The 24,470-nt window shown below is 40.3% G+C and overlaps 2 protein-coding genes across 5 annotated transcripts in view; one reads left to right on the forward strand and one right to left on the reverse strand.

Moving 5' to 3' along the window:
* SARNP (SAP domain containing ribonucleoprotein) overlaps positions 1–21,676 on the reverse strand; it is a 53,724-nt gene extending 32,048 nt beyond the window's left edge. For both annotated transcript variants that reach the window (XR_008300277.1, XM_015085123.3), the window contains exons 1-8: positions 21,502–21,676; positions 10,280–10,379; positions 8,578–8,624; positions 8,298–8,365; positions 4,000–4,051; positions 2,860–2,933; positions 2,388–2,416; positions 53–78 (exon numbers count right to left, since the gene is read on the reverse strand). Coding sequence is in view for 1 of the 2 variants with exons in the window: in XM_015085123.3 (XP_014940609.2) it covers positions 53–78; positions 2,388–2,416; positions 2,860–2,933; positions 4,000–4,051; positions 8,298–8,365; positions 8,578–8,624; positions 10,280–10,379; positions 21,502–21,537 (432 nt within the window). In the remaining variant the exon portion in view is untranslated. The remainder of the gene's footprint in view (positions 1–52; positions 79–2,387; positions 2,417–2,859; positions 2,934–3,999; positions 4,052–8,297; positions 8,366–8,577; positions 8,625–10,279; positions 10,380–21,501) is intronic.
* Positions 21,677–21,797: 121 nt separating this feature from the next.
* ORMDL2 (ORMDL sphingolipid biosynthesis regulator 2) lies at positions 21,798–24,427 on the forward strand. Of its 3 annotated transcripts, none has more exons than XM_015085124.3 (4): positions 21,798–21,952; positions 22,877–23,051; positions 23,217–23,368; positions 23,944–24,427. In XM_015085124.3, exons 1-4 carry the CDS (start codon positions 21,819–21,821, stop codon positions 24,077–24,079), a joined length of 597 nt encoding a protein of 198 aa, XP_014940610.2. In that variant the 5' UTR covers positions 21,798–21,818; the 3' UTR covers positions 24,080–24,427. The 3 variants fall into 3 exon arrangements, with proteins under 3 accessions (XP_014940610.2, XP_026927337.1, XP_053082334.1); XM_027071536.2 differs by having other exon boundaries at positions 21,851–21,952; positions 22,549–23,051; XM_053226359.1 differs by lacking the exon at positions 21,798–21,952 and adding an exon at positions 21,973–21,996.
* Positions 24,428–24,470: the final 43 nt, after the last annotated feature.

The raw sequence follows: 24,470 nt of genomic DNA on the forward strand, positions 1-24,470 counted from the left end.
AAAACTAGAGTTGAGATTTCTCTCTCAAGGTATAAAAAAAAAGATGTCTTACCATAGGCTTGGCATCAGAAGACAGGCCTAAAGAAGAAAATAAAAAAAGTTTTATTTAACATTTTAATTTTTTTTAATGTTTATTTTTGAGAAAGAGACAGACAAAGCAAGTGCAGGGGAGGAACACAGAGAGGGGGAGACAGAATCCCAAGCAGGCTCCGTACTGTCAGCACAAAGCCCAACACAGAGATCATGACTTGGGCCAAAGTCGGATGTTTAACTGACTGAACCACCCAAGCACCCTGGTAGAGCCACTTTAGAAAACAATCTGGCAGTTACTCAAAAAGTTAAACAGAGAATGTACCATATGACCCAATAATCCCACTTCTCACTATATACCCAAGAGAAACCAAACATACATCCACACCAAAACTTATATATGAATGTTCACAGCAGCATGAGCTATAGTAGCCAAAAGTAAAAACAACCCAAATGTCCATTAGCTGATGAATGGATAAAATGTGGCATATGCATACAATGGATAATTATCCAACATTAAAAAGAAAGGAAGTACTGATACATTCTACAATGTGGATGAACCCTGAATACATTATGCTAAGAAGCCAGTCACAAAAAACTATGAATTGTACAATTCTATTTATATGAAGGCAAATTTATATGCACAGAAAAAAATGAGTGTTTGTTTGGGTAGGGGAGGTGGGAGGGAATGGGAAACAATTGCTAATAAGTACAGGGTTTCTTTTTGGGGAGATGAACATGTAAAATTAGACTGTGGTGATGACTGCACAATGCTGTGAATATATTTTTTAAAAAAACATTGAATTATATACTTTAAATGGATAAGCTATATGGAATATGAATTATATTTCAATAAAGCTGTTAAAAAAAAGAAAGACGGGTGAGTGGGTGGCTCAGTTGGTTAAGCGTCTGATTTCGGCTCAGGTCACTATCTCATTCCTTGTGTTCAAGCCCCACATCAGGCTCTCTGCTGTCAGCACAGAGTCTGCTTTGGATCCTCTGTCTCATTCTTGCTCTGCCTCTCCCCCACTCATGCTCTCCCTCTCAAAAATAAACATTTAAAAATAAACAAACAAATAAAACAAAACATGTAGTGATAGTGGCTAGAATTTTGCTAGTCTTTTTAAAAAGCACACCAAAACACTAGATCTTTGGAGGACATTTTCTTAACACACTTTAAACTGACAGATCACTAGGAAGACTAAATTAGATTAAGATATTACATTTAAAATTTAAGTCTCTAGAATGTGGACTTTATTCTTTTTGAAAGTAACTTTTTCCTGGGGCACCTGGGTGGTTAAGTAGGTTAAGTGTCTGACTCTTGCTTTCAGCTCATCATGATCTGATGGTTTGTGAGTTCAGGGCTCACTGCTGTCAGGGCAGAGCCTGCTTCAGAGCCTCTGTTCCTCTCTCTGCCCCTCCCCAGCTTACACTTGAAAGAAAAAACAAAACAAAACAAAATATTCTCTCTCTCCCTCTACTCCTCTCCCGTTTACACTCTCTAAAATAAAAAAAATTTTAAGAAGTAACTTTTCCCCTAATTTATTACAAGATACATATTCAATGTACTAATTTTAAAAACATAGACCAGCAAAAAGTCGTCACTCAAAATTCCACCAATCAGACACCAGGAGCAGTAACAATTTAGTATATATTCCTCCAACCTCTATTCCTTTTTATATTAAAAAATTTTTTTAATTTTTATTTTTAAGTAAACTCCATGGTCACATGTGCGGCCTGAACTTACAACTTTAAGATCCAAAATCACATGCTCCACCAACTAAGCCAGTCAGGCAACCCCAACTTTTTTCTACCCATATGTGTACTTCTACTACCAAAAGGGGAATATACTGCAAATACAATTTTATAACCTGTTTTCACTTTAACCAATTCCCTATTGTATATTACATTGTTTCCAATTACCACTAAAAATAATACTGTGATAATCCTTATGGCTAACCAAGTCTTTAAGCATATCCAAGATCATTTCCTTGTAAATTCCTAGAAGTTAAGACTGCTGAAGCAAAAGAACTCTGTTCTTTCACCACTCACATAAGGCAGAACACCGGACAGGTACACAATAATTACATGCTGATTTGAGACACCAGAATAAGTAGGGAAAGTAATTAAAAAATGAAACTTCTCTAAAGATGTCCAAGAAGACCAAAACAAATGTTGGTACTCCCTCCTATGCTAAATTGCCTGGGAAGGCTTAAGTATGGTTTTACGTAAAGCAAAGAGGTGAATGCTATAACCTCTTAAAGGTTTTCTAAAACTAACAAGTTTGCCTTAATTTGTTGTGACAGAAAAGTAAAAATATAAAGACAACTTTCTCATTAGAGTCTCTGTACTCTTACCTTTTGATGGAACTGAAGAAATCCCAAATCTGTAGAAAGAAAAACAAGTTAAATTTTAGGAAGCTGTTCACACTCCTGGTTGTCTGTCTCCGTGTCAAGTGTACATATGGCACTTCTTGCTTGTGATCTCAAGCCTTGCAATCATTAGCTAATTCTAACAACCTCATGAAAGAGGTTCAGTTTACTCTTTTTCTCACCAAGAGCCCACAGAATAAGCTAAAAGGGAGCCTTATCAAAATTGGGGGAAGTCAGTTTCTGACTTTCACCTATTAGAAAAATTCTGCTTGATAAGACCCAATCTATAGCTACTACATCCAAATCAGGAGAGATGTTCTGAACAAAGCCAAAAGAGTGTTTCTTTTCAGCAAGGTCTCTATTCTACTTAAAATCAAGAATTATATTTAAAATCTAGGATCATGCCTCCACCTTCGTACTATCACTATCTCAGATCTAAAAGGCTCAGGACACTCACCTTGCTGCCCGAGCAGCCTTTTTACTCTCTAAGCTCACAGGTACATTGAATCGTTCAGCTCTCTTCTGCATTCTCTAGGTGATAAAAAGACAAAAGAAGTGGAAGAGAAAAATTAATTTCTGGTTTCCTTCTTTAAAGAGAAAAGTTGTTTAGAAGAGGGTATCTTTAGAACATCAGAAGTATATTTCATAAGGTCTAAACTGAGAATACTGACACCCTTAGAGGATATCAGGTTGTATCCACCCAGGGCTTAACTCAACAGCCTTTTCCAGAAAGCAAACACAAAAGACTATTATTACATTCATGTCCTCAAAAACAAAAGGAAAGGAATAAAATAAAACCCACATTCTGCACGAAGCCAAGAAGACAAAAGCTGTGTTTAGTTGACCTTTGAAAACGGATCAAAGGAACAGCTTGGTTCCAACACTAGTAGTACTCTTTCAGTTAGAAATGAGGCAGTGTTGTCCTATGCCATCTCTACTTTAAAGGTACCAAAACAAAACAAACAAAAAAAACCCCAAAAAAACCCATACATCTCAACTGGAACCTAACTTCAGAGATCTTGACACAAAGTCCAGAGACATTTCAGTCTTACCAGCTTTCCAGTAGTGACATCTTCCCTTATTTTTCATCTTTTCCAAGGTACAATCCTCCCAAACTCTAATCCTAGTTTGCCAACATCTAAAGAGAGATACCACTAAAGCCTTAGTACTATATACAAAAAGACTAGGGCTTCAAAGATGACTATGCCAACCCAAATATTTTCCCAAAGGCAGGTGGCAGAAAAATATATCAACACCAAAACCTGTCAATACTGATTTTCTGCGTATGAGTCAGTTCTTTAAAGTGATGATACAGATAGAATAAAAAGAAGGGTGCTTGGGTGGCTTAGTCAGTTGGGCGTCCAACTTCATGATCTCAGTTTGTGAGTTCGAGCCCCATGTCAGGCTCTGTGCTGACAGCCTAGAGCCTGGAGCCTGCTTCGGATTCTGTGTCTCCCTCTCTCTCTCTGCCCCTCCTCTGCTCATGTTCTGTCTCTCTCTCTCTCAAAAATAAATAAACATTAAAAAAAAAAAAAAAAGTAAGAAACAGAAAGATATATAGAAAGACTGCTTTTCTACTAGGGAGCAGAATACCTACCTCAGTCTGTGGTATCTCAGATGTAATTTTTACCACTTTCTTCTCTGTTGTCCTGGAAATGAAAGAAGTTTTTTTTTAATCAGAAAACTTATTAATATTCTAACCCTAAACCTTAGAATGTAGAAGAATTCACCTGAATCAGGTCTTCTGTCCCATTATCTCTCCATCATCCTTTAGTCCAAAAAAATATGAAACCCAAGAGAACTTCAGTTTCTTGAACTGCCATCTATTGATGAGTTCAAATAACAGACTAACCTACTTTGCTAAATAAAGTATTAAAAAAATAGGGGCGCCTGGGTGGCTCAGTTGGTTGAGCGTCCGACTTCAGCTCAGGTCATGATCTCACACTCCGTGAGTTCGAGCCCTGCATTGGGCTCTGTACTGTCAGCTCAGAGCCTGGAGCCTGCTTCAGATTCTGTGTCTCCCTCTCTCTCTGTCCCTCCCCTGCTCATGCTCTGTCCCTGTCTCAAAAATAAATTAATAAAAACATTAAAAAAAAAAGTATTAAAAAAATATATCAGAAAAGAGGCCTGGGTATATACACTGGGTTGAAGAAAAACACTCAAAGGACACCAGAAACCATTTCATTTACTTTAGGAACTTTAAATTTACTTCCGGACTAATGATTATTCCTCCAACCCTCATTTAAATGGCAGCTCTCAATTTTCATCACGACGACGATTAACAAGTGTTATTCTACAAGCTCTGGTTTCCTTGTGTTACAAATCCTTTATTTCTCCCATGGGGACTGTAGCTCCAGCTAGAATAGTCAAAGTGAGACAAATAAAAATGCCAAAGGGAGTGGGAAGAAAAAAGGCTATGGGGAGTTTGAATTAGGAAAACATGGTAAGCTACTAGTCAAAGGTTTAACAGAAAACAAAAGAGGGGGGACCATAGGGGTGGGAGACAAAGTTCGGAAGTACCCAGGATAAACGGAAGGGCATTAACCCTCCACCAAACAACTCCCATAAAACTGTGGGTCATAACCAGTCTCATTAAGGTCCCTCATTTAAAGACATGGACAGCCTTTGTTCCAGTATCCTGGACACTTTTCCCATTTGATGCCCTGAAAGGTAGTAATGGTTTAATGGCATTTTCAGAGGAAGCAATTCTGGAACAGGAACTTACTCTCTCCATCCTTTTGTTGGAGGTCCCTGAACTGACAGATAAGCAATGGGTGCCCCCTGCTGACCATAACTACATCCTACAATATTTAACTGCCCTGTTTGGGGATGGAGGGTGTTGGTGAGGGGTGGGGAGGAGATCAAACTAGAAACAAGCATATTTTGGGAGAACCTCAAGCCAAAGATGAAGCAAGAAGATCTCCTTTTGAATGTTCAAAGCACCTATATTAGCCCTGAATATTCCTACTTTAAAGAAATTCCTGAATTCTTCCCATTTCCTGGTCATTCTTCCTTCTCCAGCTCTCTCTCTGTCTTGTTCTGGCAGAAAGGGTCACTGAAGTGTAATGTTTTACTTGAAGTCCAATGCCATTAAGACCTCCGCCAACCTCAAGCTAATGACTTTCTTCACATTCCCATCTTGAAGCACAATTACTGCAGTACACCTCGTGGTAGAAAGGGAACCCCAGAGAGGAAGCTTCCTTCTGCTGTGTTCCAACGCCTTCAGGCACAATTAAGCTCAAGCCATAAATACACATCACATTTTGGAACTCATGGGAAATTTCTTCTCTTCACTGAGAAATTTCTCTCCTACTCATAGGCACATACAAGACATCCTCCAAACTTCAGGGACCCAGAACCTTTCTGTAGTCTAACCACGACTATCCCTCTAAAGAGCAAAATCACCTCCCCAAACACACACACTTTCAAATTCCTTGTTTAGAAATTCATTAATAAAATCAAAGCCCTCTAAATGAAGAATTACACATTTTACATATTCTAAGGATAATGAAACTTCTAGAATTTTCAAACTTCACTGTTAACCCACACAAGCCAATTATCACTGTATTTACCTCATCTTCTTTTTTACTCTAGAAGTCCCCAAAACATCAGTACTTTAAAGCTATTCTATAGGGCGCCTGGGTGGCTAAGTTGGTTAAGCATCTGACTCTTGATTTTGGCTCAGGTCATGATCTCAGTTTGTGAGTTCAAGCCCCATATTGGGTTCTGTGCTGACAGCATGGAGCCTGCTGGGGATTCTCTCCCTCAAAAATAAGTAAGTAAACTTAAAACTATTCCATAAGCCATTTCCTTAAGGTAATATATCTAAACATAAACCTCCTATGATGGAAGATAACTACATGGCTTTAGAAAGCAGTATTGTTAGACAAAAATGCACATCCCCTTGCAGCAAATCCACTGCAAGGAGTTTATCATATGCACATACTTGTGTCAGTATAAAAATAGTTACATAACAACATTCATCACTGCATTTTTTGCTACTATGAATTATCTAAACTTCCACCAATAGGAAACTGATGAAATTACTGTTTATCTATAGGATGGAGTACTATTAGCTGCTAGAAAGAATAAGGTTCTAAATTGATAAGTATTAAATCTGGGTGATAGGTATATGGGGGTCTATTATACTATTCTCATAACTTTTGTATATACTTGCAATTTCCATAACAAGCTAAGAGAAAAAAAAAAGACCTATCACTTACAAGGATAATTATCCTTATTCCATACAGCTGATGTGAGGATTAAGCGACAACACACGTAAAAATGCTTATAACCCTGCCTAATATACACAGTAAAACCTTGGTTTGCGAGCATAATTCATTCAGGAAACATGCTTATAATCCAAAGCACTAGTATTTCAAAGCGAATTTCAAGAACCCTTGGCTCAGTTGTGATCATGTGACATTTGGTGTCACATACTACTTGTATTGCAAGCTTATCGCTTGTTAATCAAGTTAAAATTTACTAGACATGTTTGCTCATCTTGTGGAACACTTGCAGAACAAGTTACTCACAATCTAAGGTTTTACTGTAACTCACATTTAAATAAAAACATTACATGTAATGATACAAAAAGATCTCCAGATCTGAAAAAAAATCAAGGAACCCACAATATGTCTGATGTGTGTATGTATCTGTATATACACAAACTCCCCATATAAAACATTCTAAGAGAATATACTGAAAACCTCTGGGAAGTCAGATGCGGGTGGGAACAAGAGGTACATAATTCTCTATTTATATACTCCTCTACGTATTGTTTGATTTTCACTAACACATATATGATCTCTTATAATTAACTGCATAAATATAGCTACGAGGAACAAAAATTTTAAAAAGGATTCAACTGTTACTAATGTGGAGTATAAAATGGCCAGACATTCATAGAAAGAGTCCCCCAGAAAGATGTTTGTGATCAACCTTTTTGTTTGTCTGTCTGTTTTATTATCAACCTTGTGGGATACATAAATCAAGATCTACTTCCCACTCTAGTACTTTGGCCTCCCTTCCTCCACTGTAAATCAAAAAAGGAAGAGAAAATATAGTGTTACCCCAGAGATATAATCTCTGCTCAGTACCCTCCCTCCTTACAAAATTCCTTATACACAGAGAATCTATATGACTCTCTATATGGAAAAAGAATCACCTATTATGGTGCTACCCCAGAGGCTAGAACTAAACTCTGTCTGGGCTTGAAGTCTCCTGGTCCTAATTATCTATTACATAACCCAGAGACAAACTAGTTTGCTTCACTGGGACCGTGTACTTAAAATGAATTAGACTCTTCTGAAAATGATCTAATGAGAAATGAAAAAGACAATGAGAGGGCACTTAGGTGGCTCAGTTAGCTAAGTATCTGACTCTTGATTTCAGCTCAGGTCATGATCTCATGGTTCATTAGACTGAACAGTGCAAAGCCTGCTTGGGATTCTCTCTCCCCCTCTCTCTACTCCTCCCCCGCTCACTTACCCTCTCTCTCAAAATAAATAACCTTAAAAAAAAAAGAAAAGAAAGAAATAAAAATCCAATGGAAATGTATAAAAGGTAAGCAGAGTAAAAGACTAAAACCCCTCCATTAGGGCGCCTGGATGGCTCAGTCGGTTGAGTGTCCGACTTCAGCTCAGGTCATGATCTCACAGTCCGTGAGTTTGAGCCCCGCGTCGGGCTCTGTGCTGACAAATCAGAGCCTGGAGCCTGTTTCAGATTCTGTGTCTCCGTCTCTCTCTGACCCTCCCCTGTTCATGCTCTGTCTCAAAAATAAATAAACGTTAAAAAAAAATTTTTTTTTTTTTTTAAAGGAAAAAAAAGACTAAAACCCCTCCAAAACCCAGAACTATCTGCCCTATACTCAGATCATAAAAAAGGGATAGTTACATATCAACAGTTTTCTCAGGGGGTTCTTCCTCTTTGATAGGCAGTTCTATGGGCTTTGGTTCTTCTTCCTAAAACCAAATGAGACAATGGTTAATATAAATCAACAGTAAATACCCATCAATAAGAGAATATGAGAACTCAAAAATGAACCAATTTTTCAGAACCTTCATTCCCCCTCTGTGCTCCCCTAGCACATTAGCATTTGAGCCCTATAATAATTGATGTTAAGCAATGTGGCCAAAGTAGCAGCCACACTGACTAACCTTACTCTCCAACTCACCTCTGTTTCATCTCCCAGTACATCTTCTTCATTTGCCTCCTCTTCAGCTAAAGAATATTAAAATATTCAGGTCAAGCCCTGCTAAAAAACCATCTTGATCACTGTACTTAGGCTAGAATTATAATCATTCTGCTTTCCCAAAATAAATTCAATAATAGAAGGTAAAAATGATGCTCTTAAAATTTGTTCCACATGGAGAAAATAAAACAGTATTCTCTAACATTAATACAAAGTTGAACTCCAGCTGGACTGAAAAATTGTGGTGAGGTCAAACGACAACACTAGTAAAAAGTAATGTGGGAGAATATCTTTAAGATTTAGTGGTGGGGAAGGATTTTTGGAAAAAGCCCTTAAGCAAAAGTAATATATGAAAAATCACAGATTTTCCAAAACTAAGCAAGGACACCATGGAAAAAGAAACAAATGACAAAGAAGGTACTTGTGCCTAAAACCAACAAGGGAATAGTTACCAGAATGTCAAATAAATGTCTGCAAACTAACAAGTGAATTATGGGAACACCAACAGAAAGACAGCAAAGGAAAAAGCCAAAAAAAACCATGAACACAGCAAATGTCCAAACGTTTTAATAATTAAAGGAAAGTATATTGAGCCAGCAGATTAGCAAAAATTAAGCCACTTGATAAAATAGTTCCAAGTTTAGGTGTGTGGAGGAGATACAAGAACCCTCATGCACTGATGATGAGAGTGTAGATTTACAGAGCAATTCTGGAAAACAATTTGTCAATGCTTAATCACATCATATACACATTTATAAATAGATATTAATTAGCAATCCCATTCCTGGGTATAAACTCTCACAGAGAAACACAAAGGAACATGAAAGTAGGCCAGGAGGCAATACAAGTGTCTATCACCAGGTGAATTAAAGTAAAATGTGGTGGATTCCATACATGGTAGAACACTATGCAGGAATTTGAATTAAAAGACTAGATGACCACACAGCTGCAGGCCATACGAATAAGTCTTAAAAAGAAAAAAAAAAGTACTTAGAGGAAAAAAAGCAAGAAGGCAGGCTATGGCCTCATTGCCAATTCTATAAAAATATTATATTCCAAAACAACACTACATGGTTTACAAGGACAAAGACAAAAATTACATATCAAGCACATTAGAATAGATGCCTAAGGGAGCTGGGGTAAAAGAAATGAGAATAAAAGGGAATAAATAAAAATTACAGCAGGGACTTGTACAACCGGGGATAATAATATGCCTTAAATAAAGCGAGTTTTGTTTTTAAAAAGGTGGAATTACAGAATGTCAGAGCTAGAAGGAACCAGAGATTACCTAGGTTTATGAATTTCAAGGGTGGAAACATTTGTCTCATTTCATAGATCAGAACAGACACCTAATCATGTAAATAGTGACTGTTCAAAGTGACAGAATAAATTTGTCCTAAGAGGATTCAGAATTCAAATCTTCCCATTCTCAGTCTAACGATACTTGTTTTCCCATACTTCCTTTTAAATAATTTGCTGAAATAAACTTAGTGTCTTAAAAAAGGGGGAGGGGTGTATTTCTTTACATTATAACCACTGTTTTAAATGATCAAGAGTTTTCCTGACACAGTAAATTAAGAGCTTACATCACCAACAACCTAAAAGAAAAAAAGAAATCTTCATACGGCAGAGCCTAAAAATTAACCCCCTCACTCATATTACTCTGCCTCTACAAAGCACTCACCATGCTCTTCAAGATATGCCTGGAGCCTGTTGATGAGATCTTGTTTTATTCCCTTGGTCTCCAAACCACGAGCAAGACATTCCTGCTTTAGTTCAGCAAGCTGAGAAAAAAGAGTAAAGCTTTTCCTTAGTTAACAGAATGAACCTGGTGATTAAAAAAAAAAAAAAATTACTTCTCACGATAAAGAAAAAATGAAAAGTTCAATCCAAAACTACTGCTCCTAACTACACCAAGCCTCCAGATCCACAAAGATGGTCCACTTCCCTGTAACAATAGTCAATATACAAAAGGACTTTTCTAACAGATGGTGAAGAGTAAGTGTCCTACTTTAATAATAAGAATAAAAAAATGAATCTTTAAGTAGAAAATCTAATTATCTAAAAGCAGATTCTTCTTACTATTATCCCAGATCCTTTACTGCAATCTACTATACACATGCATACAGGCCTGACCACTGAAGAATTAGGTAGATGTGTTAGCTACTTTAATGTCAACAATCAAAGAATCTAGTCAAAGTGGAAAAATATCTAATGGCATGCCATAGGGTTCTGTGGAAGAGCTTAAAATTTTTTTTAACGTTTATTTATTTTTGAGACAGAGAGAGAGACAGAGCGTGAACGGGGGAGGGTCAAAGAGAGGGAGACACAGAATCCGAAATAGGCTCCAGGCTCCGAGCTGTCAGCACAGAGCCCGATGTGGGGCTCGAACTCACGGACCGCAAAATCATGACCTGAGCCAGTCGGCCGCTTAACCCAACTGAGCCACCCAGGCGCCCCAGAAGAGTTTTAAATCAGTAATTTGACTAAACAAGTAACAGGTATGCTTATCAACTGTGCAGACAACAGGAGGAAGGATCAATGGATTACTGACAGAACTAAGGGGTGGGGAGGGCAGGGAGGAGATCTCTTCAGAGAGAACGAGCCAAAAAGAAGATTCAATTTAGAAGGAATAGGTATACCTATAATTACATTTATATTCAAAACTTAAATTGTTCAAAAACCAGATAAGGAAGATCTGACTCAACAGTAACTCTAAGGATACAGACCTTATAATTTTAGATGATTACAAGTACAAAGAGGGTTAACAGTATGATTTGCTGCCAAAGTAATTCCAGGTTATGGTAACTGAAAAACAGAATCTATATTATTAAGTGATTATTTATTTGATTCTTATTTTAAGAAGTATAATGACATGCGGATCCAAGGAAAACAAGCAGGAAAAGGAAAGCTCCAGAAATCCTATATGCAGATCACTGCACAAATAGATGTGCACTGAAAGAAGACCAATAAGAAGTCAGAAAGCAGATCCCTATAGAAGAAAAAACTTTACAATTAAGGGAATATGCTGGCCATCTCTAGAAGGCTTTCAACCAAAGGAGCATTTGAAAATGGAGAGGAGAGCTTTTTTCCTCCCCACGATGATTGGGCAAGTGGAGCATTCATTGAGCAGGTCAGGCAGGCAAGGATACTATGTGGAGAACTGTCCTACTCAACAAACCAACAGCACCCTCTATTGAGAAACATGGTAGGTAAATCACCCATTAAAAATGTGGAATGGCTGCACAGCATAACATGGCCTCTTTTAAAGTCACTTGGATTCAAATTCTAGCTTTACCACTTAACAGCTGTATAACCTTGCATGAATAACTTAACCTCTTTGTGCCTCAGTCTCCTATGAAATGGGGATAATGCAATAAATAGTACCTATACCATAGGGTTGTTAGGAAGATTAAGTCAGTAAATATTTGTAAACCATTTACAATAGTGTTTGACAAGCTAGTAAGCACTTCATAAGTGTTAAACACTGGGTGAAGGGTTAGACAAGATTAGAATCACTGCTTCTCAGATTTCTGAATTTCACAGATCAGTGTATTTTTTATTAGGCAGACTGATAGGACTGCCAGCTTTTTATATATTCCAACAAGATGGATACTTTTATAAAAAACAATAAAAACTGATTACTAGAAAAAGGATCACACATTTGGATGGAGCACTGATGCCAAACTACTAGAAAAAGTTTCTTTTCTTTCTTTTTTTTTTTAAACTTAGCTCATCACTAACCAGTAACAGTTCATGGACCAGCACTGGCCTGCAGGCCATACCCTGAATAGTATTAAGCTAAAATCTAGACTTAAGTGATCTCTAAGGTCCATTTCTTAAGAATCTGGGTCTTTCCCACATCGGTACTTTGTTTCTTCATTTTCTTTCAGCTTCCTGGAGAACAAGGCTTTTGATTTTAGTTACAGTTTAAAAAGTTTTATTAGTTCCTTACAAAAGTACTGTTCACTGTAGAATGGTTTGAAAATTGCAAAAAGTATAGAAGAAAATAAAATCTTATGTAAGCCCAACACTCAGACATCTAACATTTTAAATATATCATTTGTGTGTATGTGTTTAGAAGGTGCTGGTTGGTTAGTTACAAAGCAATACAACTTCTTTATTTCTTTTAACCCCTTATCTTCCTCAGAAGCCTCCATTCCTTTTCCCCCTGGTTTAAGTAACACTTTTGGTAAATATTCAGACAATTCAAAGTTTGACCTGCTGGCTCAGTTGGTAGAATATGAGACCTTTAAAAAAAATTTTTTTTCGACATTTGCTCATTTTTTGAGAGACAGAGCGTGAGTGGGGGAGGGGCAGAGAGAGAGAGGGAGACACAGAATCTGAAGCAGAAGCAGGCTCCCGCAACCCGCAAACTGTGAGATCATGATCGGAGCCATAGTCTGACACTTAACTGATTGAGCCGCCCAGGCGCCCCTAGAATATGTGACTCTTAACCTCAGGGTTGTGAGTTCAAGACCCACATTGGGCATGTAGCCTAGTTAAAAAAAATAAAATTAAATTAAAATTAGTGGCGCCTGGGTGGCTCAGTCAGCTAAGCATCCGACTTGGGCTCAGGTCATGATCTCACAGTTCGTGGGTTCAAGCCCCACATCGGGCTCTGTGCTGACAGTTGAGAGCCTGGAGTCTGCTTCTGATTCCATCCGATTCCGTGTCTCCGTCTCTCTCTGCCCCTCCCCTGCTCACACTCTGTGTTCTCTCTCAAGAATAAACATTAAAAAAAAAATTAGGGTGCCTGGGTGGCGCAGTCGGTTAAGCGTCCAACTTCGGCCAGGTCACGATCTCGCGGTCCGTGAGTTCGAGCCCCGCGTCAGGCTCTGGGCTGACGGCTCAGAGCCTGGAGCCTGTTTCCGATTCTGTGTCTCCCTCTCTCTCTGCCCCTCCCCCGTTCATGCTCTGTCTCTCTCTGTCCCAAAAATAAATAAACGTTGAAAAAAAAAAAATTAAAAAAATTAAAAAATAAATTAAAAAAATTAAAATTAAAAAAAAAAGCTCAACTTTCTAACAAAGCTTTTCCTCCCTTCTCTTTCCTTCCCCAAACTGGATAGCATTTGACATTTGACATTAATCATTCATTCTCCCGATTTCCTCTAGTTTACAAATCTTGAATTTTAATTCAAATCTTTTTTCATCTGTTATCTCTCAATCTGGTTTGTACATTCTTTGAAGGCAGAGATGCCTTATATAATTTATAATATTTCATATGACAGGAACTGAAATTTATTTTTTTAATGTTTATTTATTTTTGAATGAGAGAGTGCAAGTACAGGAGGGGCAGACAGAGAGGGGACAGAGGGTCTGAAGCAGACTCCGTGCTGACAGCAGAAAGCCTGACGAGGGGCTCGAATCCACAAACCCTGAGATCATGAGGGGGGATGAAGTCAGATGCTTAATCAACTGAGCCACCCAGGGGCCCCTCAACTTTATTTTATTAATCCATGGCAGATAAGGTGCTAAGAACTTTGTTTTTTATTTTTTTAATGTTTATTTTTGACAGACAGAGAGAAAGAGAGGGTGCGTGTAGCATGAGTGGGGGAGGGGCACAGAGAGAGGGAGACACAGAATTCCAAGCCATCAGCACAGAACCTGATGCAGGGCTGGGATTCCACCAACCCTGAGATCATGACCTGAGCCAAAGACAGACGCTTAACAGACTGAACCATCCAGGCCCCCACCTCCAACAGCACGAAGTACTTCGAATGTGATTTCCTCACTTAATCCTCACAACAAATATATATGATTAGTAGTACAACCCCACTTTATAAACTAAGAAATTAAGAAAATGCAGCTTAAAAAAATTCAACAATTTGCTTAACAATCACACAGCTAAAAAATAGTAGAGATAATATGCCAGCTCAGGCTCTTTGATTTAAGCTCTATCTTAACTACCAAGATGCTGGCACTGCTCTCATATACAAGCTCTATCTCCCTGCCTTTTAAAAAAAATTTTTTTTTAAGTTTATTACTTTGAGAAAGAGCCAAGCGTGTACACGCATGAGCAGGGCAGGGACAGAGCAATGGAGAGAAAGAGAATCCCAAGCAGGCTCTGCACTATCAGTGAGGAGCCCTTGACGTGGGGCTTGAACTCATGAATCCTGAGATCATGACCTGAGCCAAAATTTAAGAATTGGACACTGAGGCGTGCCTGGGTGGCTCAGCTGGTTGAGCGTCTGACTTCAGCTCAGGTCATGATCTCACAGCTCGTGGGTTCGAGCCTCGCATCGGGCTCTGTGCTGACAGCTCGGAGCCTGGAGCCTGCTTCGGATTCTGTGTCTCCCTCTCTCTCTGGCCCTAACCCACTCGCATTCTGTCTCTGTCTCTCTCAAAAATAAATAAACATTAAAAAAAAAATTAAAAGAGTTGGACACTTAACCTACTGAGCCACCCAGGCACCCCTCTATCTTTTCCTTGCTTTCTCTCTTTCCTTGCTAGCTCTTCTTCCATCTAACCCTGTGAATATTGATATTCACTAAGACTGCTTTGGCCTTCTTCTCATTCCATTTATATCAAAAGCTTTATTTTTAATATTTATTTATTTTTGAGAGAGAGAGCACAAGTGGGGTGGGGGGGGGGGGAGAGAGAGAGAGAGAGAAGGAGACACAGAATCCAATGCAACTCCAGGCTCTGAGCTGTTAGCACAGAGCCTGACTCAGGGCTCGAACTCATGAACTGTGAGATCATGACCTGAGTTGAAGCTGGACGCCCAACTGACTGAGCCATCCAGGTAGCTGAGCCACCCAGGCTCCCCTCAAAAGCTTTTTCAATCTCAGAACCCAATTATTGGCAAATCCTGTCAGCTTCACTTTAAAATACAGTAGTCCCCCAGGGCACATGGGTGGTTCACTCAGGTTAAATGCCCATCTTTTTTTTCTCTTTTTTCTAAATGTTTTTCTTTATTTTTGAGAGAGAGAGAGCACACAAACAGGCAGGGGAGGGGCAGAGAGAGAGGGAAACACAGAATCAGAAGCAGGCTCCAGGCTCTGAGCTATAAGCACAGAGCCCGACTTGGGGCTCGAACTCATGAACGGCAACATCATGACCTGAACCAAAGTCAGACACTTAACCGAGCCACCCAGGTGCCCCAAGTGTCCGTCTTGATTACAGCTCAGGTCATCTCTCTCTCCCTCTCTCTCTGCTCCTCCCCCCTTCAAAATAAATAAACATTTAAAAATAAAACAAAAGCATAAAACATAACATAACATAACATAACATAACATAACATAACATAACATAACATAACATAACAGTAGTCCCCCACTCATCCACAGTTTTGCTTTCTGTGATTTCAATTACCCTGGTACAACTGTAGTCCGGAAGTACATGATCCTCCTTCTGACACTTCATCAGGTCAATAATAGCCTAGTACTATGTCCTAATGCCTGCACCATTCACCTCACTTCATCTTAGCATGAAGGCATTTTATCATCTCACATTATCATAAGGTTGAGTATAGTACAATATTTTGAGAGACCACGGTGACATAACTTTTATTACAGTATATTATAGTTATTCTATTACTTACTGTGTTAATCTCTTACTGTACCTAATTTAAAAATTAAACTTTATGGGGTGCCTCAGTTGGTTAGGCGTCCAATCTCGGCTCAGGTCATGATCTCATGGTTTGTGGGTTCATGAGTTTGAGCCCCGCGTTGGGCCCTGTGCTAACAGCTCAGAGCCTGGAGCCCGCTTTGGATTCTGTGTCTCACTCTCACTCTGTCCCACCCCACTACGCTCTCTCTAAAATGAGTAAATGTTAAAGAAAACAAACAAGTAAAAATTAAACTTTATTATAAGTATATACTTATAGGAAAAAATACAATACACATAGGTTTCCATACACTAGATTTTAGGCAGCCATTGGGGGTCTTGGAACATATCTCCTATGAATGGGGGGTGGGGGGAGGGATCAACTGCATCCAGAATCTAACCCTTTCAGGTCTTTGATACAAATTACTGTAAAAACTCTCAGCCCTTGCACCTCATTATAGTTTACTCTCAACAAAGTATCCAGAGTGATCTTTTAAAAATTTAAATCAGGAAAAAAAAAAAGTCAAAACATGTCATTTCTCTATTCAAAAATCCCCCACTGGTTTCTTATCTCAAGGGTAAGCCAGAGTTCTAATCACCTAAAAGGTCTTCTTATAACACTTTGCATGTAAGACTCCCAACTTCACATGAGTCTCTGCTTTGACATCACCTTCTCACCAAGACCTTCCCTAGTCACCCTGTTTAAAATTTTAACACCCTTAGTCCCACTGTACTACTACCTAACCCCTTTACTATTTTTCTCTACAGACCTTATCACTATTTGACATACTATAAATTTTATTTATTGAGACTTCCCCCACTAAAATATAAACTCCATGACAGCAAGAATTTCATCTGCTTTGTTCACTGCTATATGTTCAAAACCTATGGTAGCACACATGGTATGCACTCCATAAATATTTTGAGTAAGTTGCAAACCTTTCCTATCAGCCCTCAGCTCTTGAACTAGAGACCCACATTTGCAACTATTAGACATCTCCAAGTGCAAATCTCAAAGACACTGAAGCCAAAAACTGAACTTATCTTCTCTGTTCCACAAAACTGACTTCCTCTTCTGTCAACCTAGACTACTCAAACCTTGGATTCATCTTTCATTCCTCCCACATCTAACTGATCTATACATACTTACAGTTTTATATCCCAAATTTCTTTCAAATTTACTCCCATTCTAATAGCCACTACCTTATTTCAGATTTTACTAAGTTTATTCACTTGACAGTTATTGAACACCCATTCCATCAAGCATTATTTTAGATACAAGGAAATAATCATAAACAAAAGATAAAAGAGTTCTTGCCCACATGAAGTTTACAATCTGGTAAAAAACAAAAACAAAAACAAGGCAATCAATGATCATTAATATAATGTTTAATTAACATAAAAAAGTACAGCGTACAGGGCACCTGGGTGGCTCAGTCGGTGGAACATGTACTCTTGATCTCAGGGTCGTGAGTTCAAGCCCCACATTAGGCATGGAGTCTACTTTAAAAAAAAAATAGTACAGGGTCCCATGAAAGCATTTAAAAAGTAGTCAAATCATATACGGAGAACTTATCCTACCTAAGGGTTCCTTGGGTAAATGATGTTTGGCTGGTATCGGAAGGGAACTAGCAGTTAATTAATTAATTAGACAAAGGTATGGGGGATGGGAGTGGCAGGAGCACTACAGCCAAAAGCATGTATAACACTTCTGGGTTCCGAGGTAAGACAGGCTGTAGCGCAGTGATTAAGAACACAAATCTGGAGGGAAGCCTGGGTGGCTCAGTCAGTTAAGTGTCCAGCTCCAGCTCAGGTCATGATCTCACAGTTTGAGTTCCAGCCCCATGTCAGGCTCTGTGCTGACAGCTCAGAGCCTGGAGCCAGCTTTGGATTCTGTGTCTCTCCCTCTCTCTGCCCCTCCCCAGCTCGTGCTCTGCTTCTCTGTCTCTCTCAAAAATAAACATTAAAAATTAAAAAAAAAAACAAAAAAAAACACCACAAATCTGGGGGACAGGCTATTTGGATTTGAGCCACCACTTATTAGCTCTGCAACCTAGGGGGCAAGTTACTCAGTTAATCTCTCCGAGCTTCCAATTTTCTCATTTTGAAATGAGAATAATAGAGGCATTTACCTTACAGGGTTATTTTGAGAATTACATCAGTTAACCTATGTAAGTAGCTTCAACCAGATCTTGCAACATAGTAAATGCTAAGTATTAGTAATTAACACAGTCATTCTGAGGAATGAAATAAAATCAAGCCACTGTGGTTGGGAGTGTAAGAAACTAAGCTGGATTTATAAGAATATAATTAAAAGTTGTTTTCTTTTTTTAAGTTCATTTATTTTGAGAGAGAGAGAGAGAGGATGCACATGAGCAGGGAAGGGGAAGAGACAGAGGAAGAGAGAGAATCCCAAGCAGGCTCCATGCTATCAGTGCAGGGCCCAACACAGGACTCCATCTCAGGAACTGTGAGATAAAGACCTGAGCCGAAATCAAGAGTCAGATTCTTTTTTTTTTTTTAATTTTTTTTTAAACGTTTATTTATTTTTGAAAGAGCAAAGAAACAGAGCATGAGCCTGGGAGGGGCAGAGAGAGGAGGAGACACAGAATCTGAAGGAGGCTCCAGGCTCTGAGCTGTTAGCACAGAGCCCGACACGGGGTTTGAACTCAGGAGCTATGAGATCATGACCTGAGCCGAAGTCAGATGCTCAACCAACTGAGCCACCCAGGCGCCCCAAGAGTCAGATTCTTAACCAACTAAGCCACCCAGACGTCCCTATAATTAAAAGGTTTTAAACAGCAGAGTGACTACTATAATGAAAATCTAACTGGTAAAAATCTCTCTGTCTCCAGACCCCATCCTCCATACTGTCAAAAGAACAACAACTGATCATATCAGCTCTTCCTTTCAAATTTTCAAAGGCTCCTCACCTTCCACCTGCATGACAAAAAACAAACACCTTACACAAGTCAAAAGGCCCTTTTCAACATCACTCCATTCCACCTTTATGGTCACAAAGTTCACCTGCTTTCCAAACTATCTTCAACCACCAACACACATGCGCTTTATGCTTCAATATTATCTAACACTATACTATACACCCTTGTGGTTCTCTCTGCAGTAGTCCCTGTTTTCAGCATGGACTATAAATTTGGTACTATTACAATTCAAGGCATTTTCATCCACATTCAGTCTCTTTCTGTGTTAGAATGACTGCATTTCTACAAAATCTTCAGAAATTTGCTGTTGATGTGGACTTACATATCAATCCAATTAATACTTTCCCCTCTTACTTCAAAGCTTGTTTCTTTCTTCTGGGACTCCATATTAAAGCCCCAAATCCTTTTTATAAAACTGGGAGGAGTTTTTAAAAAAGAGATAAAACTCTAAGTCAACCCAAAAATCAGGATCACTCCATCAAGATCGACAGTGGAACCAAACATTAACTGTCCCGGAAGTCAGAATTAAAGGCATAGGTTCTTAACCAGAGGTCCACGGACTCCTCAGGGCTACAAGGTAGTTTTATGAAGCCCCTCAAATCGCATGCAAAGTATGTGTACATGCCTTTTTCTGGGGAAAGGGTCCATACCTTTCATCAGAGTTTCAAAGATATCTGTGACCTCCAAAAGGTTAAGAAGTGCTCTAGAGAAAAAGCAAAGACAAGCAAATGTGATTAAAAGAGTGAATCTTTTTCAGGCTGTCAGGAGTGCCTCATGTTCTCTCAGACTATAAAACCCGAAATCAGGTCAGAAGACATTATCCTATCAATATCAAATTTAATACAGACCTGACAAAACAGATCTCATAGAAAGAATCACTCCATAAACCAATATTAAATCCATAAAGGCAAGTCATACAGTTGGTGACTTACTCCAGTGATTTCAAAAGTGGAATAAAAAGAAAATATTAAATCTTCTATTCATATTTCCTTTTTATCTCATTCACTCAAAACTTTCTTTCCTGTGCATGCTTCATAACACACATAACATTATGGCAGAACACAATTTATTTAAGTAACTACACATATGACAGAGGTGGTTACTCAATTTTTTTTACTCATTATATTAGGAGACCACAAATATGATCTACACATTTCAGTGTCACCAATTTAACAGTAACTCCGTGATCCATGAAAACCCACTAGCACAGTTTAGAATCCATGAGTAAGAAACCAGTTTTCACAGAAAGGTTAATTGGTGTCAACTAGTATGTGTCCTCCCTACACTTATTCTCCTCATGTCTTTTTTTAAGCTCATCAAGCTTTAAAGCATCAGTTTTTAGCTTTGGCTAAATCAGCCTGGTTTGTCTAAGGTTCCCAGGATGTGACCAAAACAAGAGCAAAACATCTGATGGGAAAGCTACTTGTGAAACCACAAATGGACAACTAAAGAAGAAGTTCTCTTAATTCGCCCTACAATTACTCTTTTCTTCTAGAAAAATAACAATCTCAATGTGTCGAAGCTACCAACATTCCTCAAAGATACAACTTAAAACCACCCTGTGACTGAGAGTGTCACCCAGTGGTGACACCAAGAGATGCAGGGTCCGGATCCATCCGCAACGTGAAATGGGAAGAGCTAAAGCTAACCTCGGAAATGCTTTCCCAAAATATTAACAGCTATGACTGAGTTGTCTCTCTACTGGTAAGGGGTAAGGGTAGGGGGTAAGGCTGGCAGGCGGAGAAGCGCGTGGGAGAATTCGAAAAACTTTTAAATCTGACCTATCTGTGCCTTTACTAACCCTTTAGGTCTCGAAACCCCTGGCTTCTACGGAGAGGCCTAGCTTCTGAGGCTTCTCCTCAAATTTCAAAGTTAGCTCCGAAGGCGTGACCCCACCTAAAAAAAAAAAAAAAAAAAAAAAAAAAGGAGTGGAAGCATTTTTTGGCTCCTGTCTGAGACCTGGATGGGTGGAAAACACAAAGATGCCATCTGCTAACCGCAATCGCGGCTCTGGACAACAGACTGGGAAGCATCAATCCAAGGAAGAGCTAGGGGTCCTGGCTCCAGCACGGGGCAAAGAGGAGGGGACCATTGACGTAATGCAGCTCTGACGAGAAACGAGAAGGGGGTATAACAGGTTGAAAGCACTTGCACACCCGGTGGGGAAGTGACACAGATGAGACAACGATGAAGAAAGAGTCAAAATAACAAAGATACCGTAAAACAATGCGGAGAAATGGAAAATTGGGGAAGGCGTAGCGGGGACGAAGGGAGGCACAAAAGAAAAGAACTACGGCGGGAGCCAGAAAACGAAGTGGAAAAGCCTGCAAGGTGAACACGTAGGAAAAGGCATAAGCCACCCAGCAGAATTCAGTCCCAGCAAAGTCCAACTCAGCCCTTCACCGCCTCACGGTACCTTCAGCTTATGGAGCTCCACCGTCTCCGACGCCATCTTGTTACCCCTCCAGTCCACTAGGCCCCCACCCGCAGCCTCGGCTTCCAGGAGCTCCCGCCTAGGCGCAGACAACCAAGGCCGACCAATCGCTGCCACTCTTACTCCCACCTCACACTATCAGCTCTTCCCATTAGTCAACAGCTGACGTCGCTCTCGCTCTTCCAGGCAGCTTTCCCCACCTCTCTCAAAAGGTGGGACAGGGAGAGGGGCGGGTTCCGCACTTCCCGACCGGCGGAACTGGAGACCAATTGCGCGGCTCCATTGCAAACTGCCAACCAATGGGTGGTGGCAGCGCTGATTCTGTTCCACCAATAGAAAGAGCGCAGATGGGCGAGGGCGGCTGCTTCCTGGAGACCGCAGGTGTGGAAGCGAGCGCCGCTCCTCGAGCCCCACGGGCTTCTGAAGCCAGCAGGTAGGGGCGGCCGGCCGACCGGAAAGGGGTGCTGAGGAAAACTGGTGAGGGCCGAAAGGTGGGGGGGAGGAGGGAGACAGAGCAGCGGCGAGTTAAATACCGAGAGAGGAGCTCTGAAGAGAGCCTTGAGAACAGCCAATGAACGACAAACGAGAGAGGGAAGCTGGGAGGAGCTTGGGGTGGTTTCATAGCAGGGTGTGAGGAATTTAAGTAAGGGGGAGGGACGAGATCTGCTTCCCAAACAGACCTCAAGTTTAGAGTTAGCACGACTTCAAGGAGCCAGGTTCAGACGCTCAGAGCCGCTCCTGGACTCGGGGAAAGGGCTCCATCTCTCAGGATGCTGAGCGCAGGTCCCTTCGTAGCTCAATCCAAAAGCCACGGGTAAATACTTGGCAGCGCCCGACGCTTGAGAGAAGGAATTGGGATGCTGCCTGCTCACATGCCAAGGGGAGGAGAGACAGGACGGGCAAGCCCCAGAGGAAAAGGTGGGAATTAGAAGTAGTTCTATTACCACAACGTTTCTCAGTGGCTCCTTGTTTCCCATGACCTTCTAATGAAATTCTGGTGCATGTAACCTCTCTCTGATTTCTTATAAGCTTCTTCAGGAAAGTGAGATACTTGTTTCCCTTGCTGCTTGAAGTCCCTGCCCCAAGCCTAGGCGTGCCCCTTCAAGTTACAGTTGAAGTGTAAGGATCAGAGTAAAGATTACTATTAATGTCTTGAAGAGTAGAGAGGACCCATCTCGTCTTTCAAGTTTTCTTCCCTAAGTCTTCAGTTTTTCCTTTGTGCGCAGTGGGGGAAGTTCTTTCTTTCCCAATAGAGGTCAGGGGATTTGGACTATTCAGGAGACAACTTGGGGGAACAAACTCAAAGAGGTGGAGAGGAAATTGAGTAGGACTCCTGCCTGATCCCCCACTGTGGTAGGATGAATGTAGGGGTGGCACACAGTGAAGTGAACCCCAACACTCGAGTGATGAATAGCCGGGGCATCTGGCTGGCCTACATCATCTTGGTAGGACTGCTGCATGTGGTTCTACTCAGCATCCCCTTCTTCAGCATTCCTGTTGTCTGGACCCTGACCAACGTCATCCATAACTTGGTGAGCACTAAACCACACCGTTATACCTAACCCAGGCTTTTCCCAACCAAAACCAAAAGCACCAATTATTTGGGGATGTAGGTCTTCCTTTGGGGATCTCAGTGTAATTCTTGGGCTGAAGGACCATTTTCTGCCTCCTCACACTGCCCCCATCCCTCTTCCCAGGCTATGTATGTCTTCTTACATACTGTGAAAGGGACACCCTTTGAGACCCCTGACCAAGGAAAGGCTCGGCTACTGACACACTGGGAACAGATGGACTACGGGCTCCAATTTACCTCTTCCCGCAAATTCCTCAGCATCTCTCCTATTGTACTGTGAGTCCAGGGGGAGAGGTGGGAAATGCTCCAAGTGCCAAGTACAAACACCCACAGGGAAGTTGTAAAAAAGCAGACTACTCACTCAAACACTTTGAAGATAAGGTATGATCTAAATCTAGGAAGAGCAGTAAAGAAATGGAAGACAGTAAATAGGTTTTCTTTGCTGTCCCTTTGGTGGTAGGGGAATGGAGAAAGGACTAAGAAAACGCCAAGTAAAACCAAATGGTGTTACACTTCCAGAGGAAGTGAATGAATAAAGCAGAGATTATATAAATCTGTGAAAACTGTTGGGAATGGAAACAAAGGGACTCTGACATATAGGCTTCAGCTGTCATTTGCCACATGTCATTAACAATTAAAAAACACTCTAACTTAATCTCCAGTTAAAGGTGTCATCTGATTATCTCCCCAACCCCAAAGTAAACACTGTTAAAGTGACTGGAATATTTTCAGGTATTCTAGGACTACATGCAATAAAACTGGTCATTTAAAATAGAAGAGAAAGTCACTGGAAAGGCATAAATACGGATAGGGAAGGCCAGCTTCACTCAACCCATTTCTTCTCTCCACAGCTACCTCCTCGCCAGCTTCTACACCAAGTATGATGCTGCTCACTTCCTCATCAATACAGCCTCATTGCTCAGTGTACTGCTGCCTAAGTTACCCCAATTCCATGGGGTTCGTCTCTTTGGCATCAACAAATACTGAAGGATGGGGCTGGGGATGACACTGGACCAAAGGGCTGTAACATCCTTTCCTTCTCCATACTGTCTTCTGTATCTTGAAAGCCTGAGAACTATACCACCTTTCCCAAACTCCCAGGAAGAGAACAGATAGGAAAATGGGCCTCCCTGGGCCCAGCCCTGCTAACAGCAGGTTTCTTTAAATCAGGAAAGGTGGGAAAGATAAGGGCCAAATCACTCTTTTTTCCACAGAAGGAAGCCAAGTTTGGGCAGCTTGTTTGGTGATTTAAGTTTTTCTAGATCTTCCACTCCCACTACCTTCCAGCTTTGTTTTACTGTGTATTTTCCTTATAATAAAGATAATTTTTTTTCAGATATGACTACAGTTCGGTCAGCATGAAGGGTTGGGAAATGTC

The sequence above is a fragment of the Acinonyx jubatus genome, chromosome B4, assembly GCF_027475565.1.
Source record: "Acinonyx jubatus isolate Ajub_Pintada_27869175 chromosome B4, VMU_Ajub_asm_v1.0, whole genome shotgun sequence".
In the NCBI taxonomy this organism is placed as follows: domain Eukaryota; kingdom Metazoa; phylum Chordata; class Mammalia; order Carnivora; family Felidae; genus Acinonyx; species Acinonyx jubatus.